This window comes from Phoenix dactylifera, chromosome 11 (genome assembly GCF_051530095.1).
Source record: "Phoenix dactylifera cultivar Ajwa chromosome 11, Ajwa_hap1_PhDact_Kaust_v1.1, whole genome shotgun sequence".
Taxonomy (NCBI): domain Eukaryota; kingdom Viridiplantae; phylum Streptophyta; class Magnoliopsida; order Arecales; family Arecaceae; genus Phoenix; species Phoenix dactylifera.
Window position 1 is genome coordinate 30321022 of NC_143200.1, and position 13635 is coordinate 30334656.

The 13635-nt window shown below is 39.2% G+C and overlaps 1 protein-coding gene and 1 pseudogene across 2 annotated transcripts; one reads left to right on the forward strand and one right to left on the reverse strand.

Moving 5' to 3' along the window:
- Window positions 1–273: 273 nt before the first annotated feature.
- Window positions 274–9019, reverse strand: LOC103715549 (aspartate--tRNA ligase 1, cytoplasmic-like). The gene is made up of 10 exons (XM_008803219.6): window positions 8132–9019; window positions 6782–6892; window positions 6441–6554; window positions 5435–5725; window positions 5245–5355; window positions 5038–5091; window positions 4148–4227; window positions 3940–4055; window positions 1845–1959; window positions 274–616 (listed from the first exon to the last, which is right to left on the reverse strand). The coding sequence occupies exons 1-10, from the start codon at window positions 8642–8644 to the stop codon at window positions 490–492; spliced, it is 1632 nt and encodes a 543-aa protein (XP_008801441.4). The 5' UTR covers window positions 8645–9019; the 3' UTR covers window positions 274–489.
- A 977-nt stretch (window positions 9020–9996) lies between these two features.
- Window positions 9997–13109, forward strand: LOC149751677 (serine/threonine-protein kinase STY13-like; annotated as a pseudogene). Its single transcript, XR_016397885.1, has 2 exons — window positions 9997–11618; window positions 12309–13109. The product of XR_016397885.1 is annotated as a serine/threonine-protein kinase STY13-like (transcript).
- The last annotated feature ends 526 nt before the right edge of the window (window positions 13110–13635 follow it).

Here is a 13635-nt window from a genome sequence, read left to right on the forward strand (position 1 = left end):
TAGGATGAGTTTGAAGCGGCAACCAGAAAGGAACTTATGCTCATGGCTGTCCGTGCTCCCTTGCTATAAATGGAAATCAAGATTTTGTTTGAGTAGAATAAATTTACAAGATTAGCTTAAAAAGGCGAGAAGAAAAGAGAGAGAAAAAGGTTTGGGTTGATTGCTTACACAGGGTCTTCAATATGTCCAGAGCACTATGAAACCAAGCTCCCACGGTCGTATGAATTAACATGACATTGGACCGCACAGATAACAAGAAAGAAAAGATCGAAATTATAGCAGAACTTCAAGAAAAATGTCATTCCTCTTGGTAGATACCGCTAATTACAGAGTATTGGTCATTATAAAACATAGAACGCTACATACGAGGTCGCAACATCAGCTCTTAACATCATTCCATGGTTGGATAATACTGTAAAATCCAATTGCTAAAACTTTTTAGCTGCCGTAACTCCTGAGCTGAAGGCGCTCTTAAAAAAAAGAACTTTCTCATGGAACCAGCCTCTGTGGATCACGAGGGAAAAGCGATGCTTTGCGTATGTTGTTGAGAGCACAGAAAAGCATAACCACTCGCTCCAGGCCCACACCAAATCCACCATGTGGAGGTGCACCATACCTGCAATAAAGTGAACCAGATTAGTATAAAGTTAAGTTCATTATGCAAAGAACAAACCTACCATCCATTTCAAAATCAAACATGGCACAAAAATGATAATACACCATTCTCGTCAATGCATTGCGACGACCGACAAGAAGCTGTGCTGATCAACATCTAACAACTTCAGAATATGCAGCCTTCAACTTGATGCGCTAACAGATAATAAATAAGTGCCACCTCATTCTGGTAAAATTGCTTTCTTCTTTTCTCTCCTGTTTCTTTCCAGCCTTTACAGCGGATAGGCTAGTTAAAATAAATTATCAAAGGTGCTAAAGTCATACGTGACCGGTTGACCACAGATGAAACTTTTTCACAAGAATAGATCACAAGATGCATATTGGCTACGACCTTCAAGTTGCACTTTGGAGAAATTGGCATCCTGGGTATTAACTTGGGTCTTGTGCTGAACACCAAGAAAGATCCTATATGCATGCAAATGAAAACAAGCAGACTGTAGTAGTCTGTTGGGGTGCCATTATCAGAAGAGAGCGTGCAACGAAATCTATTCCACAATCCATGAGCGTGCTTAGGCAAGGAAAAAGTAGGTAAGGCAAGAGAGGGCAAAGGCGAGAGCCAGCCTCTTCTTAAATTTCCTAGCATGAAGGTGAAAAATCAACCAATTCTACAAGTCAATCATAAGAACTTCTAATATGACAATGTACCCTTCTCTATCCAATTTTAGAGCAAGTTTACACAGGTTAGAACTTATGAAATTTTTACCACCAAACCATTCCCATGAAACTCAAGCATCACGTACAATATAGGGTTTAAGCTTTTCATATTGATGCATCGCATACATCTTCGTAAAAAGCTTTCTTGCTTTTTGGACAGGAAACAGATTGAATATGGATCGGATACCAGTACATACATATCCATATTAATTTTGTTTGACGAATACAAATATGGATACAGATTTTAGTAGAATGCAAAAAATCATATATGGATACAAATACAGATTAGATAGTTGTCAATCCATATATGTATCCATTTTTTTTTGACGGATATGGATACGGACACGGATATTAGTTGGACGCTCAAATTTCTATTCATATCCGGATATAAAAACGGATCCGAATGGATATAACCCCATCCACTTTCACCCCTTCTTGCTTTTAATGGAAAAACACGAAACACAAGAAAAACTACAACAAGTACGAAACTATAAAGACAAAAAGTTAATTCATACCGGAATGAGTCAATGTATGTTGATATAGTCTTAACATCAATTCCACATGCCTCTGCACGTTTAGTCAATAATTCAGGTAGGTGTACTCTTTGAGCCCCTGAAATTATCTCCTCACCTAGAAGAAATGTCAAAACAGATTAGAAAACAGCAGAACATTGCAAATTTCCAGCAAATCTTACAATACTATTGAAATCAATTTTCTACATGGTTCCAAGTTCTAGACTATCTTATGTGACTCAAAATCAAACAACTTAAGTAACAGGCTCAAACATGAACAGACATCTATAATTCTTGGTACAACATTTACAATACTTTGTCATTTTTATTACAAAATTCTGATATATTATCGTTTAGATATCATGGTAGGAAACTAAAGAGCATGGTAATGTGGCATGCATTGGGTAAAAATCTCCAAAAGCTAAAAAAGGTCTATTAGGAAAAAGCTCCAATTTAGACTTTTGAGGCAAAAGATCTAATTGAGATGCTTCAGAAAGCTTTTTTTTTATAGGAAATCTAAGATATTATTATTTATTATATTATTTAGGTTAAATATCAAAATAATAATTTATAAATTAAGAATGCTTTATAATAATAGTTTTTGATAGTATAAAAAGTTAACCAATTAAAACTACTATATAATATCCTTTATCATCATTTTCTAATACTAAAAGCATTTTCTTAGTTTGATTACCAAATAGATGTTAAAGTTTCATAGCACTTCAGAAATATAATTAGCAAGTAGCAAATATCTTTTTATTCAAAGCTCTACTATCAAAAGCTCTATAAACAAATGCTCTACCATCTACAGCAATGCCAAACAGGGCGGTGTTTAGTCTACATTTGAACAAATGGTTTTTCAAAAATATAAAAACCAATAATCAACAAATGCAGTAAACAACTAACCTATAAAATTAGTAGGAACTAAGCACTTCATAAAACCTCAAAACCAGAAATTTTTGCATAGATTAGAGAAGCCTGGTCCAAGGAAGAGCTTAACTCATTTTTTCCATCCTAACTCTTGTATATGACATCCTTAGCGGACAGAGTTACCATTAAAAGACAAATATAATAATTTCATCAAAAACTATTCTTAGATACTGCTTTAAATGGATTATAAATTTATCTGCTCTATAGTTGACAGTAATAGACTAAGGCCAAAAAACTAAAAGGAAAATGAAGTATATCAGGATTCACAATACAGCCAAGGAATGGATTTCAACATCAACAGCAAAAATAACGATTAATACACTGCTGATATGCAGGCAAACAGCTAGCACACACTTGGCAAGCATTGTACACGTATGTTCATGTACCTATATTGGACATACACCCATAACTGGTGCGCAAAAATACCACAAGTACACAAGCAAATTCATTTTATTTTTTGCAATTACGTTAGTCTTAATTACTTGCCAGTGGGCAATAGGCATGCTTTGACCACTCAAACATGTTTCTTGACCAATCTAACCCAATGTTTTCATGAAAGCCCCTACTAAGACAGGTCTTGCTTGCGTGCTCTTATATAGGTTTTAAACATGTCTATGAAGAAGCCCAAAAATATCATAGCAGTTTGGGAGGAACAAAAAATATGACACCAAAATCATTGGATTAGAATATTAAACACAGGTGGCTCTGGTCATACTTTGTGCAATCTAACTAGAGAAACAACCTATGTAAGCCTGGAACATAGCTCATAATTGTAATTAGCTAGGGCACAGGTCACTCTGTACCCATATCGCCCGTTGGCTACATGTTCTCCATACCATTCTGATAATTCTGTTTCGCACTAGATATTTAATGGCATGGTACAATACAGACAGACGCATAACATGATTTTTTTTATGTGATGTAAAAAAAATGAATTACAACATTATTTGTAATCACAGAACCACATCTTAGGGAACGAAGGCATGCATGTAATATAAAAAGATTTTGCAACTTGAAGAATTTCATCATATGTAAATGGTACCACTAGAACTTACAATATTATCAGAGTATACAATTTTCATTCACATCACAATAAAAATCGCTGAGACTATAACCAGCTACCATCATAGAATTTTCAGCAAGCCAATATGTAGATTTTACTTCTCACCTCGAATGAAGACATCAAATGAGTTACTATATGCTGGATCATCATAACAGGGCATGGTGTAGAATGGTCTTACGGCCAAAGGATACCGATAAAGAATATAAAAATCAGTGTCAAACCTGTGTTGACAAGTAAGAAGATCATACGCTTAGCGAACAGTTCTCACATGAAAAGAAAATGAACAAATGAGATTGTGATATTATAAACTCACTTCTCACGAACAAGCCGACCCAATGTTTTCTCAGCCTCTGTATTTAAGTCCCCAAAAGGGTCAACCTCTATTCCAGCTTCCTGTTAAAATGAGTTGAACAGATCTTGTTATTAAAAGAAAAGCCAAGCAGAAATAGCATTCCAATCACAATTTTATTTTTCATTGTTAGATGGCCAACAAGATAGGTCATACTACCAGTTAACTAAGAACCAAAAGATAGCTTTACAGGTCAATTGTTTTTGTGGTGTAACTTCTTACAAAATTATAGCTACTTAGCCTTATTCAACTCACTGCTGCTTGTAATTTCAATCATTGGAAATCACATAATTCTTTCTCTAAATCATACACTTGTTAGTCTTTACATCTCTTTGCTGAGCTAATAAATATGATATTTGTGCAGTTAAAACTTTCACAGAAAGTTCCCTGTATCAAGTTCCAAAATAATATCATTACTCAAATAGAAAAAGAAAATCCCGCATATCATTACAATTAAGTTCAGTAGTTGCATGCCCGTGAGATTGAACATTTGTTATCATATCCATTTAATTCAAAGATAACGGGCCATTCACTGTAAATTAGTAATCCTCACTTATTTAACAGCCATCTTCAAAATTCAGCCAAGTCTGCTGCCAATACCCAACGGTAATTATTCAACAAACTTATGTCCTGCTTCAATCTACATCTATCTTCAATTTGGTATCTAGTTCTGGTATCAAGCATAAAACATCATATTTCTTCTTTAAGCATGTAAGACTCTAGGAGGTATATGACAAGTGTAAGTTGAAAAACAAAAAGATGACCATTGGCACAGGAAAAACTTAAAGAAGCATCAGAATAGGATAGAGAATATATCAACAATGATAATTATAAGCTAGACAAAGGGTAGGCACCTTAAGCATTTCGACACCCTCCAAAAAATTGAGCCGCAAGGTTTTCCTCAAGTACTGTAATACATACAGGTTAAGCATAATCAGAAGCATAGATAGACAAAAGGCAGGAAAACAGAATAGTTTGCCGTAAGTAGACAGACTATCAAGTGGATGAGATTCAATGGTTTAGCAATTTTTTTTAGAGGATATAAAAGTAATGTCCTTAACCTTCAAAGGTTCAAAGGGATATTGTCTGTTGATTGCATCCAGTTCCTTCTTGCAGTTCTCGCTCAAATGGTCAAACATTGCAACGAACAAATGGTCCACGATATCACAAACCTGCACAAACAATCCAAAGCTTTCATGGTTAATCTGATAAATGAACTGAATTAAAAGATGTATAACACTTTATTCCTACCTCAAAATAGTGTTCCTTGATCTCCATTTCAACATCAAGACCTACAAATTCACATAAATGCCTATGCGTGTAGGAGTCTTCTGCTCTGAATACAGAACCAACTTCAAATACACGTCCAAAACCACCACATATTGCCATTTGCTTGTGAAGCTGAGGTGATTGTGCCAAGCAAGCAGGTTGCCCCTTGTAGTCCAGTTTAAATACAGCTGCACCACCTTCACTTGATCCAGGAACCAGCTTGGGAGTATGGATCCCTACAAATCCCTTGGACAGCATAAATCGTCTAAATATCTGCATCATTGCACTAGTTGATTCACAATCCAGATTCCATTTTTAAGATTATCATGACATCTTTTTTTTTTATTTTGTAAAATTATGATAAGTCGAATGGAAGGGGGCATTTCTCGAAGAGATGGTAAAGGCTTAGACTGACTAAGTGGGTCTAGCAGCCACTTTGAATAAGAAAAGAAAGAACCAAAGGTTAGGTCTATCCCCAGTTCTCCCCTCCCAAGACCCCAGAATGTTGGGAAAATAATTTGACAGTGTAGTTGTACGCTAATTAGAACAAAAATTTTCCCACATTATAGACAAGAGATGAGCTTTTAGAAAAGCAATTTAGGGCAGTTCCTGTTGTTTGTCAGTTTAATCAAAACAGATGATGATAAACATGAATGCAGGTTGAATCCTCTTTATATTATCTTGACGAAAGCAGATAAAGCTCTACCCATCTCTCTCTCTCTCTCTCATACGCGCGCGCGCACACACACAAAAGAAAACAGGAATTCAGGTGAGGCACCAAATTTATTTTCAAATTTACAAATTATATTTAGAAACAAGTCTTATGAAAAGCAGCCAAACAGGGTTTTGAGTACAAAATACTGTTTTTTTTTTCATTTTTGGGGACATATTTCTGCATAACCTAAAAACCAATTTGGCCCTCAGGTAGGACTCACAATATCTGAGCCATCTCAAATGACATTGTTGTTTGAGAAGATTGAGCACTTACATCTTCGACATGACATTGAATACGGAAAGTCGCTTGATTTGCAGGAGTACGCAAGTCGAGAACTCTATAATTCAAACGAGTGTCCTGACCAACACGAACAAGCTGCTCTCCAGTCTGTGCCACTTAAGTTGTTGCATTAGAAGCTTGATCATTAAACAAAAGTTTACAAGGAAATACATGAGTGACTAAAAGATAGCACCATTATTCCAAATTGTAAAACTCAATTAACTGTTATATGGAAAACACAGCTTCCATCAAATTGGTTTGTCACTGTTACTTCTACATGCAAGCAAAATTGCCACTAGCTCTGTTGCCTGAAATTTTCAGATTATAAAACTTACCTGTTCAGCTTTCTCAAATTCTGTCTCACTTCGTGCTGCATCCTCAATATTGATAGGCAAATTCGGCACAGCTCTATTGATACAGTAAAGCTTCCTCACTTGAACTTCCACCTGCAGAAAGACCATGAACAGTTGAGTTTGCTATTACTCGGAAAAAGATAAACTAAACTGGAATTTTCATGGTACAAGACCACCAAAACCTGTAGAAAAATACATATACAATTATCAAGGCAGTGTATCCACTTGCAGGAAGTAATAGCAGGGACAAAAGATCAAGTTTTTTTTTTTTTTTTTGGTGAGAGAAGATAAAAGATCAACTTCAGCTACCGGGCAGGTCCAAATATTTTCCAGTACTTTCCTAGTAAAAGATCAGGTTCAGCTAATGGCAAATCCAAATATTTTCCAGTAAAAGAATGAGGTCATTTTCTATCAATGCATAAACTGATAAGCAAGAAGCCTAAAAATTAACAACACTAAAGTAACAAGCAAAAGATAGAACTTGAAAGTCAAACAGCCTCCTGATGGTCCAGACAGTAACATGTTTTTCTATTGATGCAAAACAGAGGCAAATATTGCCTATAAGAGCCACCAAAAGAAAGATGTAACTGGCTTCTTTTTTCTTCACTTGAATAAGAAATCAAAAGCCTATTGTTTCACATCAGTTTGAGAGTCTTTCTGCTTCTTTTAGGAGTGTATTCATCCATAGCAGTAGGGGTTGTCTAGCCAATCTTCTTGTTTTTTGAAAATTTCTTTTGCATCAAGGTTTGGATTTGCAGAGTTACTTTTTCATGTACTTAATGTAACTAGACCTCATCAACAAGATAATGGAAGGGCAGCAGGAGACCAGTGTCAGTGGCAGCCGCAATCTTTGAAGGAAAAAAAAAACACTCGGGAAACTCCACGAGTCAAAACCTAGCTTCAAGCAAACAGTCAACAAAGATTAAGAAAGAGTCGAGACCTCGGTAAGGCCTTTTTGATCTTCCTCGTCTCCTAATTAAAACCCTTGGTTGAAATCTGATCTGATTTTCTTTTTTCTCCTTTTTCCTGATTAACTGAGAACTAGGGTGCTAAATTTCTCTCATAAATCAAGAAGAATATATTTTATTTGACATTGAAAAGAAGATGGAGTAATAATGAGATTCTTCCTCCTCTACCTTCGGTGGAGAAGAATTGTAAGTCAAAAAAAAAACCTCCTGTACCATAAAGTTTGGATCTTTCGAAACCCTTCCTTAGCTACGGATCTCTCCACTTACAGTTTGCGATGCTCATCATAAAATCATTCAATCGCAGAAAAGAATTAATAAACTTTTAAAACAGAACCTACAAAAATGAGAGACAAAGACGGTCTACCTGCTGCGTGGTGCCCTTGATGGGATCCTTGGGAATGGAGACGACCCCTTCGACGTCGACGATGGACTCCTTGCTGAGCGCCGTTGCGAACTTGACCATCTGAGGGCTCACCCACTCCTTGTTGACGACCAGCACGCACTGGACAGTGCTCACGTACTGCCTCAACACCAGGAACGCCATCTTCTTGCTGACAGGCCTGATCGCCTGGGCCGCGCCCCGGATCAGGACCATCCGTTCCGCCAGCTCGGCGTCCAGCGACCCGATCTCCGCCCACTGCCGGCCGCTGACCGCTTTGGACTGGATATCCTCCGTCGGGATGTCGCCGTAGTTCCCAGAGAAGGGGTCCGCTTCTGCGGCTACGGTGGCGGCGGCAGCGGCCTCTTGCTGCTTGCGGAGCCTCTCGGCTTTCTGGGCCTCCTTCTTCGCCTGCTTCTTGCTGAGATTCGCCAGCTCGGAGCCGTTCTCTCCGGCGGGAGGAGGCGTCTGGGAGGATTCTGGCTCGGTGGATGCCATGGTTTCAGCACGCCAAGAACCCCGAAACCTAGAATAAAACCCTTTCCAGAGAAGACGTTTGCCCGCTTGAGGGATAGAGAGAGAGAGAGAGAGAATTAAAAAAAAAAACAAAAGACGACGTTTTTCCCAGGAATTGCCTCCTTGGTGGTCACGTTTGCCGTGAGGAGGAGCGAGGAGCGACCCGACCCGACCCGACCCGACCAGAACACAAACAGGAAGCGGGACAAAACAAGGGGAAGAGATGCTCCGGAGCCGGGTATGTTTACCGGGATGGGGGGTTCGTCCAATCCCATCTTCTAAGGGTCAGAGGAGAACTCGTCAGCGTCGTCGAATCGGCGCCCCCAGTAAGCATTAGTCGCTCGTTTCTATGCAACCTCACCTTCAACAATTCTTTACCTATTTGTAATGGGCAGAAAATCTTGTAGAATTTGTGGAATGGAAAAAAAAAAAAATCCATGGGAATGGCTTCCCAGCCCATCCAAATCACTCCAATGGTGGAAAAGAATTGAGAACTCCATTTATTGAATCTAATAGACTCAAGAAGTCAACGTAAGCACCTTAAGGACAAGGGATAGAGAGCTGCCTCCGGAGCTCAACGATATTCTGTTTTCTAGTTTCATTAGGTACATTCATACACATATTGTATAAATTATCTATCTTAGCAAAAAAAAAATAATATTAGACTCAACATTCTAAACTAAATACCAAAATAAAACAAATTGGGCTAATCAATTTAGCCTTGATTGAGTTGGAGAGGAAAAATTTGAGAGTTGAAAGTAACCAAGCTTTTAGCAGATTCAAGGGTGAGCAAGCAAAATTCTTTTATCAAAAAATTTAATTAAAGTTTTTTCTTAAAAATAAATATATATATATTATAAAAATAATTTTTTTATAGTTTTAAAAAAATTATGTAGAATATAAAAAACTCTAATTCTCATAATAGAATATTTTTTAAAAAAATATATAATAGATATTTTACATAATTATTTAAAAAAATAGATGCTTAATCAAATATATATATTTTAAATATATTTTTTATAGTCAAATCAAATATATAAAAAATATTTTTTAAGGCATTGGGGTGTCATTTTTGAAAAATTATATTTTAATAAAAAACTATTCTTTCTTAAAACAAAAGAAGTTCAAAGGAAAGAGAATTCCGAAGATGGGCTAATGGTTTAACTAAACTCAAGCATTCCGTTTGCGGGCGTGCTGCAGTTTCACCGCGTGGCGCCGGGTATGGTGACGCTTAGACCGCGACATTTGACGATTCAAAACCGACTTTTACGCCGGGAAAAAAAGGAAAAAATAAAAGCACGAGGCGTCGACGCCGCAACAGAGGCAAGAAAGAAAAGCAAGCGAGAGGAAAAAGAGAGAAAAAACCGTCGACTTTTTACTCTCCATCTCACTGGTCGTCTCCGCGTCCCGTCTCCGCGCTCATTTCCCAGCCCCACCCTCTTTATCCTCCTCTCAGCCGCCAATTTCGACCTTCTTTCTCCTTTGCGATCTCGCCCCCGGCGCCTAGCCGGTGTATCCCTCTTGATCGAGGTATATATCGAAGTATTCGGTAGTTTTGGGGCTCAGATCGAGGGATTTCTTGGTTTCCAGGTTCCACGACGCCTCTAGTGTTTGATATATATGTTTCTTTTTTATTTGGCCTTTTTCTTTGGATCCTCGGTTCTTTCTCGTGACTCGTGAGGATTCGGCTCTCAGATGTAGGCATGTAGCCGAAGGTTATCTTTGAATTTGATTGCTGATTTTCGATCGCCGGTTTTCCAAATCGTGTTCTGGATCTAGCTCGGAAGGGAAAGGAGCACCGAACGAAGTACAAGTGGTGCTAATTCTTGGGGTATTATATTTCTTGATTGGTACGTTTGTGTTCCGGATTGGAATGGCTGCATGGATATGTTAAGAGTTGTATCTCTTTGAGCAATTAAAGACTAACTGATCAAAAAAAAAATTTCCTTGACAAAGCTAAACTGTAACGGGCGACGGTAGATGCCGCTGAGTGTTTGAAGAAGCTGACAGCATCATCTTGCTGGGTTGCATGCAAGATGGCGGAGGGTGGCAAGTTCACAGGAATTATAGGGAGGAACGGTGGTGGTAGTGGCGATGGAAACGTAATTGGGAACAGCTTCTGGGACATGGGTTTCTACCGGAAGCTTGAGGAGGGATCCCACATGTCCATAGACAGCCTGCAGGTGAGCAACGGCGGTGACTCTGTGGCCACGTCCTTGGAGAACAGCAGCGTCGGGTCAAACGATTCCCATACCAGAATCCTCCATCACGCTGGCCTCCGTCCCGTGCCCAGTGCCAACTACTCGGTGGGCCACAGCGTGCTGCGCCCACGGAGGGTGTCTCATGCTCTCATCAATGAAGATGCCTTGGCCCAAACCTTGATGGATCCTCAGTATCCCACAGGGTCTCTCGAGAACTATGATGAGTGGACCATCGATCTGAGGAAGCTCAATGTAGGTACGGCCTTTGCTCAGGGGGCTTGTGGGAAGCTTTACAAGGGCATTTAGAATGGAGAAGATGTGGCTATTAAGCTGTTGGAAAGGCCGGAGAATGACCCGGAGAGAGCACAGCTGATGGAGCAACAGTTTGTACAGGAGGTTATGATGCTGGCTACCTTGAAGCACCCAAATATCGTGAGATTTGTTGGAGCTTGCAGGAAGCCAGCGGTTTGGTGCATTGTAACAGAGTATGCAAAGGGTGGCTCCGTCCGACAGTTTCTGATGAGAAGGCAGAACAAGCCAGTGCCGCTGAAGCTGGCCGTCCGGCAGGCACTGGATGTCGCCAGGGGCATGGCCTATGTGCATGGATTGGGGTTGATTCACAGGGATCTCAAGTCCGACAATCTTCTCATATTTACAGATAAATGCATTAAGCTCGCCGACTTTGGAGTGGCCCGTATCGAGGTGCAGACCGAGGGCATGACACCGGAGACAGGAACTTACCGTTGGATGGCTCCGTACGTATGCTTACATTACTTATAATCTTCATGATATATGGTGCTAATGTCGAAGGCATTGTTCTGCATCTATCACTTTGGCTAGTTTGTTAAACTGCTGTTGCATCACCCATGTAGAACCTTTTCCTGTAAACTTGTGCTCCTACAATCTTCCACCAAACACCTCGTTGGACATGAATGAATTTGTTATTCATCTATGCTAATTAATGACAAGTATGTAATTACAGTAAATACGATTAAACAATATTTTGTTTTCACAATAGGAGTCTTACCAATTTCAGGATGATCTTTTCAAGTAGGCCATCCATTTTGAGATTCTTGCTTTTGTAAAAGATCTGCTGTCATCTCGTTTAAGTTCCATAACTGCTTGGTTGCGCATGCTCCAACTCTGTTGTATCATAACTTTAGTAAGACTTACTACTTTGATGTTTAAACATGATGTGGTGATGTCACTTGACATGCGGATATCATGAACGTTGCTAATGCTTCAGCATAGAACATTTTTAATTATAGTTGGGCTATGAATCGTGCTATATAGGCGACTGTCATGCTAGATATTTTCAGGTGCTACGCATGAAGTTGTATATATATATTTCAGCTGGTACTCTCATTTTATTTTTGATGTTTATACATGAACATTGGCTGTTGAATTGCTCTGTTTGAGCGCACTCTCCTCTTGATATATTGCAGGGAGATGATCCAGCACAGACCTTACAATCAGAAAGTGGATGTTTATAGCTTTGGCATCGTCCTCTGGGAGCTTATAACAGGCATGCTTCCCTTCCAGAACATGACTGCTGTGCAGGCAGCATTCGCTGGTGTCAACAAAGGTGTGCGACGCATGATTGCCACCCTGCGCTCCGTGAGATCATGACCCGCTGCTGGGATGCTAACCCTGATGCACCTCCTCCCTTCCATGAGCTCGTTGGGATGCTTGAGATCGAGTGCACACTCAGAGATCATGCTGACCGTCCGTAAAGCACGCTTCAGGTGTTGCTTATCTCAACCGATGACTGCTGACTAGCGAGCCTCGCGCATCACCACTACTCCTACCGTAGATGGATTAGAGAAATTTGCCGCCTTTCATGGGTTTTAAGTGCTTGCTCTTTCAGAAAGAGTTGTTAGTCTGAAACATCCTTGTATCAAGCTTCATAGCCTATTCCATCTTTATCTGAACATTAAAGTACTAGTTTATCAGATCCTACTCGCCGGTGACCGGTTACGTTGCATCTGATGCAACCAATGGACATATAAAGAGATTACATCAGATTTGTTTCATGCACTATTGAAGTTTTAATGCCTCGTGCCAGCTTAGAAAGAACAACACGGTGGATGAAAGGGCAGGAGGAGGCTTTTCTCCTACTTTGTCCATAAATGGCTGGAGACTGGAGCCTTGATATAAGGCATTCAAAATATGTTGTCAAAATGTAACCACTTGTGGAACATGTGCAGGAAAATATTATGAGAATTAGTAGTTGTTAATTTAACCCTTAACGTTGGGGTAAAAACATAGTTAAAGGGATGCAAGCAAATATGTGAAGTGGGACTTTTCGGTGATTACAACTAATGTTCGCCGTACCAGTACCGGACCCCATTTCGGTGCCACACTAGTATAGTGTCGGTACTAAGGTACGAATTTTTTTTTGCGTACTGTGAGTCGATACGCCACCCATACCGGTACCGAATCAATACAGTACGTCCGATATTATTCGGTCCGGTACAATACAGGCATACGGCATACTAGGGTCACAATCCTCTCTGAGTTTGATTCTTGAATGCATTAAAAAAAAAAAAAAAAGTAGGACTTGCAAGAAAAGAGATGGAGTAGGCAAATAAAAGCTCTTTTTTTATATAATTTATATAACTTATTAACCAATTGATCTATTAATTTAAATAATAAATAAGCAATCTGTTTAACCTACTCAACTCAATCCAACTCGATTATTATTAGGTTATTCCGTTTATGATCGGAATATGTTTTAGCCCAAATCTAAATACAGATCGAATAGGGGTGAGG

What these genes read in the sequence shown, in the direction of transcription:
- LOC103715549 (XM_008803219.6), bottom strand. Translation starts at nt 8,644, where the DNA reads ATGGCATCCACCGAGCCAGAATCCTCCCAGACGCCTCCTCCCGCCGGA. An exon ending in ATCCCTTTGAACCTTTGAAG is followed by an intron (nt 5,092 to 5,244) that starts GTTAAGGACATT and finishes TATGTATTACAG; the next exon opens with TACTTGAGGAAAACCTTGCG. An exon ending in GGTCGGCTTGTTCGTGAGAA is followed by an intron (nt 4,056 to 4,147) that starts GTGAGTTTATAA and finishes TTGTCAACACAG; the next exon opens with GTTTGACACTGATTTTTATA.